The following is a 12,577-nucleotide window of genomic DNA, read 5'->3' on the forward strand; positions in this document are numbered from 1 at the left end:
TTTCTTCTTCTTCGTTTTCTTTTTAACAATGATTCAAAGTTTCTTTGATGGAATTCAAATTCATGAATTCAAGTTCATGTTGAATGGATGGGGTTAATTACATGCATGTGTGGCATATATAGGGAGCTCTATGTGGGATGTTCCAGCAATTCGTATGCTAGTGTTTTGACTGGACATGTAACACAATGTGATTTTTCTTGGTTTGTCGATCCCAAGGTTATTAGTGTTTTGACCAAGAAATTTTATGTGTTTCCATGTGCATGTTAGAAGTTGAATCATTTGATAATGTTAAGACCAGTGTCGTGTTGTGTTGTGTTGTGTTGCTCAATATTAGCTTTGGTACTAGCCAGTGATTCACTGAGCAACGGAGTAGTTAATAGCATTGGTCATTATCTCAAAAAAGTAAACTGAAACTTAATTGAGCTGGTCAAAATTGGCATCCTTGTGATCGCTATGAAAGATTATGTTTGTACCACTGAAAAATCAGGAAGCATATATAGCGCAGTTTCCATGAATCTATGTTCATCTAAAAAATTCAATCCCAAAATCTCAAAGCGCACTGTTATTACTTATTAATACTAGTAGCAGCACTGCAGCAACACTAATACTAACAATGTTATTATCTGAATATTTCAGGTACTGTGGTATATGCAATTGAAAAAGCTGAATCCAAGTGTTTTTCTTATCTGTGACTTTTAGTGGAAAACTGAGATTCTTTCTTTTGTTTTTGTCCCAGCTCATTTACATTTCTCTTGGACTGCTGTCTGTACACATCACATATCCTATATAATTTTATTGTACAGTTCATGTCTTGGAGTTGTCATTTTCTAATAGTTTGGACTGATGGATAAAACTCAAACATTTCTATCATTGGAAGGATTCAAAACATATTTATTGATGTGGATTAGAACACTTGATTGTGTTGTCATAGAGATCGAAGATGCAGTAAAGGAGTATCCTATGGCAAAAGTAAACATTACACATAATGAAATTCATTGCATTAGTGTATCACATATTGAACAAGTGCCTTTATGTGCTAACCTCCTTTGCTAGTTGTAAATTTCAGGGTTTCAACAATTGCATAGACATCAATTAAAAAAGAAAAAAATTGAACAAAATGTCTGGCCTATTTTCTTCTGAAATCTTGTAATTAATCATGATAGCTGTGCCATCACTAAAGTACTGAAATATATAATGAGTCATTTTTCCCACAAAATGCTAGATCTACTAGCACTAAATTATTTTAGTGCAAATAATACTAAAACGGCATCACATTACAGGACTATATACACCTCTTATAACTCTATTTATGCTGTATAGCTCTGTAGACTGACTACTGTTCTACACCTGGATATTGCTATAGAGTTACAGTTATGTAAGGCTGCATGCATTTTGTCTGTCCTGCTTACAGTTTATCTTACATTTTAGAGAGCTTTTGTGTTTTCAATACTAGCTGCATGGATCAACTGAAGATACAGGTCATTTCACAACTCACGAGAGAATACAGGGTCATACTTAACATAGCAACATTCTTTATGAAAGATAGCAGCACAGTACACATTCAACATAAGCATTATGTTGAGTAGAAAATTTAATGTAACAACAGAAACACACACTGTAATGAGCACTTTTGGGGAAATGACAAATGCCAGAGTAACGGCTTATTCGACGACAACTTTTACGGTGCTCTCTACTAGTATACGACAGTATACCCGTTGTAAGTGCAGGGTAACGTATGTATTAATTAATGTGTATATATATATATGTGTGTGTGACGTGGCCATGACGGCATGGCTGGTTCTTCAGACATCAGACCAGGTGACCTTGAACTCGCCGACGCCCTCGTCGAGGCCGAGCGCCTTCCACACCGCCGGCGAGCCGTCGACGACGTCGTTCGGGCACGGCGGCTCGAAGTTGTGCTCGGCGTCGCAGCCGTTCACCGAGTCGCACTCGTCGACGACCCTGGCCAGCGCGGACCGGCCGTTGCCGGCGGCGACGCGGATCATGCGGTTGCACCGGCTGGCGCCGTCGAGCCGGAGCCAGCCGCTGGAGAGCGCCACCACCATGGCGGTGTCCGGGTGGAACCGGCCGTCGCAGGACGACCTCCCGCCGCCGTCGCCGCCGCGGGCGAAGCTGTTCAGCGTCAGCGTCGCCGGCGTTGGCCTAGCCGAGGACACCGGCGGCGAGCACCTGAACTGCGGGTACCGGCGGCCGGTGACGCAGCAGTCGGAGCCGTGCGCCCTGTTGCACTTGCCGGCCTTTCCGTGCAGGAAGCCGCTGATGTGGCAGCCGCCGTCGCCGCCGCCGCCGCCGCCGCCTTGCTTCGGCTTCGGCTCGTGCTTGCCGGTGGCCACGGCGGAGACGCCGCCATTGTCGCCGCCATGGACGACGGCGTGAAGGGACATCAGCTGCAAGAGAGCGAGCACGACCAATACCTTCACGTTAGCCGCCATGGCTGGATCAAAGTGAGCTCTTCGCTGGCTTAATTTTGATCTTGTGAGTGTTGTGGCAAGTGTATTATATAGAAGGACTTGCTCGAGGAGAAGCAGTTAACTGTGGCATTAATTTGGTTTACCTAGCAAGCCATGTAAATTCAGCCAAATTTCATTGGTTTTGTAACCCCAGTAAAAACTTGGGTGGTGAAAATATCACAAGTTTGTTTGCACATGAAGATGGAATATCATATATATCGTGTTACACATAATTAAGCTGGGTTAGGACAACATAGCTAGCGTAATCTGAATCCAAGTGCCGTTTCCGTAATTGTCATAGGTTGATGCATGGATATGGGATCTAGGAATCTAAGTTGGATCGGTTGTCATCTTCTCACCTCTCACGCATTGCTTTTGCTGTTGAGCTGAGCGTTTGTCACATTGGAAATTACTACTACTAGCATTGATCTGTCAGTTTGGCTTGAGATGATAAGAACATTAGGAACTACTGCTACTGGTACGAAAAACATATCCATACTTTCTATATAGTTGATACCCACAAACAATTATTAGAAGCTAAAGCTCAACATGCAAGTATACCACATCATCACCCACTAGCAATTACTATTCTAGCCCATTTAAAATCCTATGCAAGCATGCCACATATTCACCCACTAGCAATTATTATTCTAGCCCATTTAAAACCCATGCAAGCATGACACATTATCTACAATATTACTTCCTCTGTTTCATAATATAAGTCATTCTAGCATTACCCACATTCATATAGATGTTAATGAATCTAGGTACACATATATGTCTAGATTCATTAACATCAATATGAATGTGGAAAATGCTAGAATGACTTACATTGTGAAACGGAGGAGTAGTATATTATAGAGATCAACAAGTATGTGTCAAATTATCTTCCTCACATTATTTTCTCAATATTTCAAGTTTCATCATTTCGATAATATTTAACATATACCCATCTATAAATCCCGCAGCAAAGCGCGAGGTATCACATAGTATAGTTGATGTTTGGGCCAAAACTGAACTAAACTCCATATTGGGGCGGCAGATTTAATTTGGGCCCAAGAAACTGCCTAGGCTTGGGTCCCTGGGAATGGGCTGGCCAGAGCAATATCAGAACAGAACAGGGTCACCTATATATTTGCGACAAATTTTCTCTTAAAAACTTGACATATATAATTATAGTACAATCATGATGTAATTACACTATAACTTGCATGTAACTTTCAAAAATCTCTCCGTAACATGCTATTTCGATGAAACGGAGGTTGTTGGAACAAATCCTCTTACATGTGTGCGCGTAGTGACCTTTTTCCTTCTTCACTTGCATAAATCTTGAAACTAATATAACGGTGGAAAATTATGTGCAAGTTATAGTGTAATTACACTACTTCCTCCGTTTCATATTATAAGACTTTCTAGCATTGCCCACATTCAAAAGGAGGGAGTACGATTGTAGTGTAATTATATATGTCAAATTTTTGGGAGAAAATTTGTCGATAAATATATAGCAAAATTGGAACAAAAATATGTTGAAACACAATATGTATACATGCAACACCTTTTTTTTATCCGACTAATTGGTATACCTCCATCTCAGAATAAGTTCACCTATATCAATTTCCATATACAAAAGTGAACTTACAGAGTAGACGAATAGACGTACACACGCGCGTTTACCATGCACCACTCGTGGACAAGTTTGGCACGGAAGTCAATGTTGTGAGAAAACTATTTCATACTTCATCAATCCCAAAATGCAACCATTTGTATGTTAAATACTAAGGTTAAGGGGGTCCCTCTCAGTCATCTTATTGGTTAAATTTTAAATTTTGAAAATTTCTCAGACTCATCTTCTAAGCATAGTATGGATTTCATTCCACTTTCCTATTTCTTTTCTTAACAACAACTTATCTCATCAAATACTACCTCCATTCTAAAATAATTGTAATTCTAGGTTGTTTGGCATATATTAAGATTTGAAAAGAAAAACTATGATATCCCTCGTTAAATGGTATATAGATAAAAGTGAGAGGGTGGTTGAGGGTAAAACAGAGAGAAATTTAAATGAGAAGTGATTGGTAAGACAATTAGTACTATATTGTGACAACTATTTTAAGACAAAATTGAATCCTAGAAATACAATTATTATGGGACATAGGTAGTATGTCGCATTTTCAAAGTCATTAATCGTCCCATACCCTATTTTCTTGAAGCGGATTGTGTGAGTGTTGTCAGATCTATGGTGGCGCAGACGGATAACAGGTCATCTTGGTGCCATGTTTTCAAGGAAGCAAAGGCGGCAATCACACTACTCCCGGCGTTTCGTACCGAGAAAATTAGAAGATAATGTAATAAAGTAGCTCCTGAATTAGCTCAATTAGCGATGCGTACTAAACATTGTGTTGTGTGGCGTATGCAAGCTCCTCCTTGTATCACAGAGCTGCTTGATCATGATTGTATCCAACCTCTTGAGTGATCAATAAAGCATTTTCTTCCTCGAAAAAAAAACTTCATTTATTCAGCCTTAAAAGATCCCACCACAGTAGGGGATCGGATGACCGATTCACCATCACCATTACTAGCTAGGTTTTTATATGTATATAGTAGAGAAACCAAGTCAATTTAAACTATAGATGGCCAAATGAGCCGCTCGGCCAGGCACGCCCGTGCCTAGGCCGAGGTCACTCGGGCCGGCACGGCCCGACTTATACATCGGGCCATGCCGTGCCGTGCCAGCCCACGGGTTGCACACACGGCCCAATAATACTCGGGTCGTGCCGGGCCGGCCCGAAGACATAACAGTCCATTATGCTTCTCCAAAGAATATGTCTATTTTTCCTCCCTCAACTTTTTGGGCTGTGTCTATATGGCTGGACAATAAGTCTATTTTGTATTCCTCTTCTCTTTGGGTCTTGTCTTATATGGTTGATTAAGTCTATTTTGGATCCCTCTACTATTTTTCTTCAATTGTGCTAGGCCGTGCCGGCCCACCGTGCCGAGGGAGTAGCTCAGGCACGGCACGGCTGTCGGGCCGGGCCGGCACGGGCACGACCCTAGTCAGGCCGTATTGTGCTTGGGCCGGGCCAAATTGCCGTGCCTTGGGCTGGGCCGTCGAGCCGTCGGGCCATATGGCCATCTATAATTTGAACTCATTTTTTTTTAAATGACGGTCAAGGCTCAGCCATACTTGGTCAAAATTAATCCATCTGGCTGCAAACTTTAACTATATTTTATACATGGTACACTTGTTTTATTGTATCATCCGTAAGCAATACAAGTAATAATTGTATAAAATCCATAGCTATGAGTTCCAACAATCTATATATATATATATATATATATATATATATATATATATATATATATATATATATATATATATATATATATATATATATATATATATATATATATATATATATATATATATATATATATATATATATATCAATCAACGCTGGTAATTGATCTCATGGCATTCATTCTAATTGCATGCATTGATCGATCGATCGATCAGTTGCCGTACTTGGCCTTGTAATCCTGCCACAGCTGCTGCACGGTCTTCCCGGTGATCTGCACGAAGTAGTCGACATTGTACCCGTCCTTCAACTTGGCATTGATGTCGGCGACGAACCCTGGCTTGACGCTGTCGCAGTAGTCGAAGAACCTCGCCGTCACGGAGTAGCTGTCCTCCCAGCTGTTCCCTTGCCCCGGCTGCACCCAGCCGGCGGCGACGTAGCCGGCGCGCAGCCGCACGAAGTCGGCGATCCCCTCGTACACCCACGAGTGCGCCGCGTAGTCCTGCAGCCCCCACTGCCACACGTGCGTCGCCTCGTGGTACAGCACGCCGGTCACCTCCGTCCTCACGTCGCCGGAGCTGGAGCTGTAGCCGCCGACGTACCGCGCGCTCAGGTGGATGCCGTCGCCGCTGGTGAACGCCACGCCGTCGATGTCCTCCACGGTCAGGGTCACCGCGTCCACCGGCTTCCGGTCGCCGCCGTCGCCGGGCTGCTCGAAGGCGTCCCAGATGAAGGACGACGCGTCGGCGAGCACCTGCTTCGCGTAGTCCACGCCGACCTCCCGGTCGAACCGCTGCCCGCCGGCGGTGCTCGACGCCGTGTTCGTCGCATCGAACGTCACGGCGCCAGCGGCCGTCGCGGCCGCGGCCGCGGCGGCCATGAGCGCCGCGAGAGTGGCCATGTGGAAAGGCTTCATTTTTCTTTTTATGATCTTGTATTATCGATGTTTGTTACGGAATTTTGCTAACCATGGTAGGGTTTATATAGGTTAGAGAAAAATGTGTTTTCGAAATTCGAGGATAAGTTTGATTAGCTAGGTGATTGTTTTTTTAAGTCTATAGTCAAATCGATTGACTTGGAATTAGTCAAAATTGGTTATATTTCTTCTGAAATTTGATGGAAGGAAGCTGGCCCGTGAAGATTTGATATGGACATCTAATATTTTATTTTTGTTTTTATTCCAATCAAACCAGGAGTTGTTTATTAGTCTCAGATAAAAGAAGTGCAGTGACGGCAAAGGAAACGCCTGAAAATAATCTGGCTTTTAGTATCATGACTTCTAACTCTTCTGGATGCATCAATTAATGTATGTTTGCAGATCCGCTAGCAATTTCACTATGGGTGTGTTTAGTTGGGAAAAAGAAAATTTTTGGGTGTCATATCAGAAGTTTGACCGGATGTCGGAAGGGGTTTTCGGACACGAATGAAAAAACTAATTTCAGAACTCGCCGGGAAACCGCGAGACGAATCTTTTGAGCCTAATTAAGCCGTCATTAGCACATGTGGGTTACTATAGCACTTATGGCTAATCATGGACTAATTAGGCTCAAAAGATTCGTCTCGCTATTTCCCCATAACTGTACAATTAGTTTTTTCTTTTTATTTATATTTAATACTCTATGCATGTGTCTAAAGATTTGATGTGATGTTTTTTGGAAAAAATTTTGGAAACTAAACGGGCCCTCTCTTCTCTATCTGAACATAATATAAATATGCGTGTCCTAATTAATATCAAGCATATACATCTGAAATTATTTTTGCCATTGCGTGTCGGCATTACATTTCGTGTTGGAGACGGTGCAGCTTGACTTAATTTGCCAAGAGATTAATTTCCATGTTGCCAATAATTAGATACAATTCAGATCCTCTTCAGTACTACGCATGCAGCACTGCAGACTAACATGTAGGCCCGAGGATTTGTGGGGCCCACATGTTAGTGAGCAGTACTGCAGAGAACCTCAGTGGAGATGGGACATGTGTGACCAGCCAATTTCCACCAATAATATTTCAAATCTTTCCTGTTGCAAAAATGAATATGTACTCTAAAATGAGAAGTTTTTTTAGGACAAACTTTAAATCCTAAAATGGCATCGAGGAAGTAGTAGCATTTAGGAGTAACCATTTATGGAGTCATGATAGATTGACAGGACAGTACTTGAAGCTTTGACAGTGAGCACAAATTGATTACAGATGGAGTATAACAAGATCAGGCAGTAGTATTTCGTTGAATTTTCAGTAAAGTTTCAGGCCTGCTTAGATTATAGTTAAAATAAATATTATTAAATTTTATTAATGCTAAAATTTTAGCAATTTAACAATATTGTTAAGTTTTGACAGGATTTCTTATGTATTTATCAGAGTTTAATAATGAACTAAATGGATGCATATATTTAACAACTTTACCTAAATTTGGTAAGATTTATTTTAGCTACAATCTAAACAGTCCCTCGGACATCAAACATGGCTTTATTTATTGCCTTATTATCCACATATCTGATACTAACTACAGTACTACTATAGTACTATATATATATATGGCCACCTCGCCGGAGCTGACGTCACGTCAGCTAGCCGCCGTACTTGGCCTTGTAATCTTGCCAGAGCTGGTCGATGGTCTTGCCGGAGATCTGGACGAAGAAGTCGTCGCTGTATCCGTCCTTCATCTTGCCGTTGAGCTGCGCCACGAACCCCTGCACCACCGCCGGCGAGTCGCAGTAGTCGAGGAACCTCGCCGTCACGTCGTACCCCTGGTCCCACCGGTCGCCCTGCCCGGGCTGCACCCAGTGCGGCGGCGCGTAGCCGGCGCGCAGTCGGACGAAGTCGGCGATCCCCTCGATCAGCCCGCCGTCGGCGCCGCCGCGGCCGTCCCACTGCCACACGTGCGTCGCCTCGTGGTACAGCACGCCGGTCACCTCCGCCCTCACGTCGCCGGCGGCGCTGTAGCCGCCGACGTACCGAGCGCTCAGGTGGATGCCGTCGCCGCTGGTGAACGCCACGCCGTCGATGTCCTCCACGGTCAGGGTCACCGCGTCCACCGGCTTCCGGTCGCCGCCGTCGCCGGGCTGCTCGAAGGTGTCCCAGATGAAGGACGACGCGTCGGCGAGCATCTGCTTCGCGTAGTCCACGCCGACCTCCCGGTCGACCGCTGCCCGCCGGCGGTGTTCGACGCCGTGTTCGTCGCGTCGAACGTCACGGCGCCGGCCGTCGCGGCCACGGCGGCCATGAGCGCCGCGAGAGCGGCCACGTGAGAAGGCTTCATTTTTTTAAAAAAAAAATAAAAATCTTATGGATGCACTTGCAAATTCGATAACAATGGCAGGGTTTATATAGGTTAGAGAAATGTGTTTTCGAGGATAAGTGTGATCAGCTAGCTGATGATTTTTAATCTATAGTCAAATCAATTGACTTGGAATTAGTCCAGATTGGTTATGTTTCTTCTCAAATCTGATGGAAGGAAGCTGGCCCGTGAAGATTTGATGTGGACATACGTGTCATACCTAATATTTATTTATTTATTCCAATCAAACCAGAAGTTGTTTACAGTATTAGTCTTGGATAAAACAAGTGCAGCGACGGCAAGGAAACGCTGGAAATAATCCAAGCTTAATCTGACTTATAGTAGTGTCATGACTTCTAACTCTTCTGGATGCATCATTTAATGTATGTTTGCAGATCTGCTCGCAATTTCACTTTCTTCTCTACGACTGAATAGACCCTATCTGAACATAAAACATACGTGTCCCAACTCCCAAGTCCTAATATAAACCATATCTGAAATCATTTTCTAGCATTTGCGTGTCAACATTACATTTCGTGTTGCAGACGGTGCATCTTGACTTAATTTGCCAGGAGATTAATTTCACCAGATGACCCAATATAATCTTGGAGATGGGGGCATGTACGAGATCTTTGCTGTTTCATAAATGTTGATCTCTGTTTGGTGTCCTGCAGCGTACGAAATTCAGATAGACCGGCCTACCACAAGCTAGAAACATCTGGAGAAGCAGCTAGCTGAATTATATCTTTTCTGAACTTGTGACGGCTGGGAGATTCAGAGTTTCGTTTGATGGTGGCACTGACAAAACCTGAATTCTGGTTAATTACAGGTAACGCCTAAACCAGAATCGCTGGCTCACCACCTGTACACATTTGTGCAGCATATGGTCTAAACTCTGAAGATAATGGAGCGATTTGTTTGATTTGCAAGCCGGCAGGCAGCTGATCGGAATCAGACGATACAGACAAGGCAGTCTGCAGTCCGACCAACCAGTTTAGCTGGAGCAGTTCGGCGTTTTGCAGAAGCTGCAGGAGAAATTCGAGACCTTGGATGTCTCAATCCGAACTCACTGTTGAAAACCATTTTCTAAATTTTGCCACAAATCACGGATTAAATCTACGTACGTGGCGTGCAAATCCTGTGCAGAAAAAACGGTGTTCCCTGTTCAGTTGCATACCGGCGACTGAGCAGACTCGCTCCTGATTGGGGGAAAAAAATAATAATAATCTGCAGCCAGCTGCAGTGCACTCGCAGTCGATTTTCCGACCGAAACCGTACGTGGCGTTCACTTCACCGTGGGATCGAATCATCCAAAAACATCAATTCGATATTTCGAGAGAAAGCCTGGAAAATTTAGGTTGACAGCTCTGCTGCCCAGAGAAAAACTCGTAACGAACTCTGCTGAAATCCAAAAGCGGAAGTCCAAGTCAAGAAATTTATCATTTAGTACACCAAATAGGTCAGGCTGCTTTCTTTCTCTCTTTTTTCCCTTTTTTTTGTGAGAATAGGTCAGGATGCTTTGACTAATTGGCTTGGTGATACCGAGTACTGCTCCCTTCGTTGTAAATTGTAAGAAATATATTTTTTATATAATTTTTAATGATATATTTTAACCATTAACGTATTCCATATTATGTTTTTAATAAAATATAAAATTAGCATCACACGAAAGTACTTTTAAATATGAATCTAGTCATATAACTTGTATAATAATTAGCATATATATGGTTAGTTTGATTATTAGAGCTTTTCTTAGAAAAGAGGTCGTCGTTTAATTTGGAACGAGGGAGTACTAACAAATACGTATACGTACTTAGCATTGCTGATGTTCTTTTCGAAGAAATTCAGACATCCCGATGTTGGCTATAAATACTTCCTCTCACCAATTGCCCACATAACTCACCAAGACCACCAGACATGAAGCTTCACGTCGTGGCAGCCATCCTGCTGGCCGTGGCCGCGTCGTCGTCGCCGCCGCCCGCCGCCGCCGTCACCTACGAGGTGAGCAACGAGGCGGCGAGCACCGCCGGCGGCCAGCGGTTCGACCGGGAGTACGGCGCCGGGTACGCCAAGCAGGTGCTCGCCGCCGCCTCCTCCTTCACCTGGAGCATCTTCAGCCAGCCGAGCGCCGCCGACCGGAGGCCCGTCGACGCCGTCGTCCTCGCCGTCCGCGACGTCGACGGCATCGCCTCCACCAGCGGCAACACCATCACGCTCGGCGCCGGCTACGTCGCCGGCGTCACCGGCAACGACTTCAAGACGCAGGTAATTAATAGACTCCGGCTCATCCATGTTGACTGACTAAAATTTTGACCATCCAAACTATACACCTAGACTGTGTTTAGACTGTGTTTAGTTTACGTCAAAATTAAAAGTTTGGTTAAAATTAGAACGATGTGATGAAAAAGTTTAAAGTTTATGTGTGTAGAAAAGTTTTAATGTGATGGAAAAATTGGAAGTTTGAAGAAAAACTTCGGATCTAAACATGGTGACAATCAACGATAATATTTACGGTGTTCCTACTAAGACTTCGTTCGGCAATGGCTAAATTAAAGAGAGTAAAACTATTTCGTTTTCTGCACGCACGTCCCAAACATTGTGTTTATTTTTAAAAAGTTCTAGAAAAGTTATTTTTAAAAATATATCAATTCGTTTTTTAATTTAAAATAATTAATGCTTAATTAAATCATACACTAATTGCTCATCTTGTTTTATATATCTTCTCAATTTTTCTCTTTCCCATCATCTTAAACACACCCACTTTAATAAATGTGACCATAGATGACTAGAATTCCAACCCCGATCGATGTCCCCAAACAAAATTAAATCTAATCAACCACAACTTTTACGACAATCTCTAGTTTTTCCAAATAATCAAGTTATTTTTTCTCATAGGTGACCGGAGTGTTGTACCATGAGGTGGTGCACGTGTGGCAGTGGGGGCTGCAGGATTACGGGGCGCATTCGTGGGTGTACGAGGGGATCGCCGACTTTGTGCGGCTGCGCGCCGGCTACCCAGCGGCTGGTTGGGTGCAGCCGGGGCAAGGGAACAGCTGGGAGGACAGCTACTCCGTGACGGCGAGGTTCTTCGACTACTGCGACAGCGTCAAGCCAGGGTTCGTTGCCGACCTGAACGCTAAGCTGAAGAATGGGTACAACGTCGACTACTTCGTGCAGATCACCGGGAAGACCGTGCAGCAGCTGTGGCAGGATTACAAGGCCAAGTATGGAAACTGATGATCGATCGACGCAGAGAATGAATAAGACAAGAGATTACCATCATTGATTGATATAGATTGTTGTAACTCATAGCTATGGAGTTTACACAATTATTGTATTGCTTACGGATGATAGAATAAAGGGACGCTGTCTAGTTTTCAATCACATGAAAAATACTTGCAAATTTTAGTCCTTTTTCAACGGTCTAGATTGCCTCAAGATTTATGCGCTACAGTAATCATAACTAATCTTTTTCTCTTCCTCTCCCTCTCTCCTCACTGACTGGCACAAGCGTCAGATCGAAAATGCCCTGT

General features: G+C 43.5%; 3 protein-coding genes and 1 pseudogene across 3 annotated transcripts; 1 reads left to right on the forward strand and 3 right to left on the reverse strand.

The window, feature by feature from the left end:
• Positions 1-1,802: 1,802 nt before the first annotated feature.
• Positions 1,803-2,484, reverse strand: LOC107277335 (putative ripening-related protein 4). The gene has a single exon (XM_015758511.3). It carries the CDS (start codon positions 2,451-2,453, stop codon positions 1,803-1,805), a length of 651 nt encoding a protein of 216 aa, XP_015613997.1. The 5' UTR covers positions 2,454-2,484.
• Positions 2,485-5,669: 3,185 nt separating this feature from the next.
• LOC4348972 (uncharacterized) lies at positions 5,670-6,713 on the reverse strand. Its single transcript, XM_015757796.3, has one exon. It carries the CDS (start codon positions 6,681-6,683, stop codon positions 5,982-5,984), a length of 702 nt encoding a protein of 233 aa, XP_015613282.1. The 5' UTR covers positions 6,684-6,713; the 3' UTR covers positions 5,670-5,981.
• A 1,318-nt stretch (positions 6,714-8,031) lies between these two features.
• Positions 8,032-9,082, reverse strand: LOC4348973 (uncharacterized; annotated as a pseudogene).
• A 1,858-nt stretch (positions 9,083-10,940) lies between these two features.
• LOC4348974 (uncharacterized) lies at positions 10,941-12,437 on the forward strand. The gene is made up of 2 exons (XM_015757601.3): positions 10,941-11,309; positions 11,940-12,437. The coding sequence occupies exons 1-2, from the start codon at positions 10,962-10,964 to the stop codon at positions 12,279-12,281; spliced, it is 690 nt and encodes a 229-aa protein (XP_015613087.1). The 5' UTR covers positions 10,941-10,961; the 3' UTR covers positions 12,282-12,437.
• The last annotated feature ends 140 nt before the right edge of the window (positions 12,438-12,577 follow it).

This window comes from Oryza sativa, chromosome 10, assembly GCF_034140825.1.
Source record: "Oryza sativa Japonica Group chromosome 10, ASM3414082v1".
NCBI lineage: Eukaryota > Viridiplantae > Streptophyta > Magnoliopsida > Poales > Poaceae > Oryza > Oryza sativa.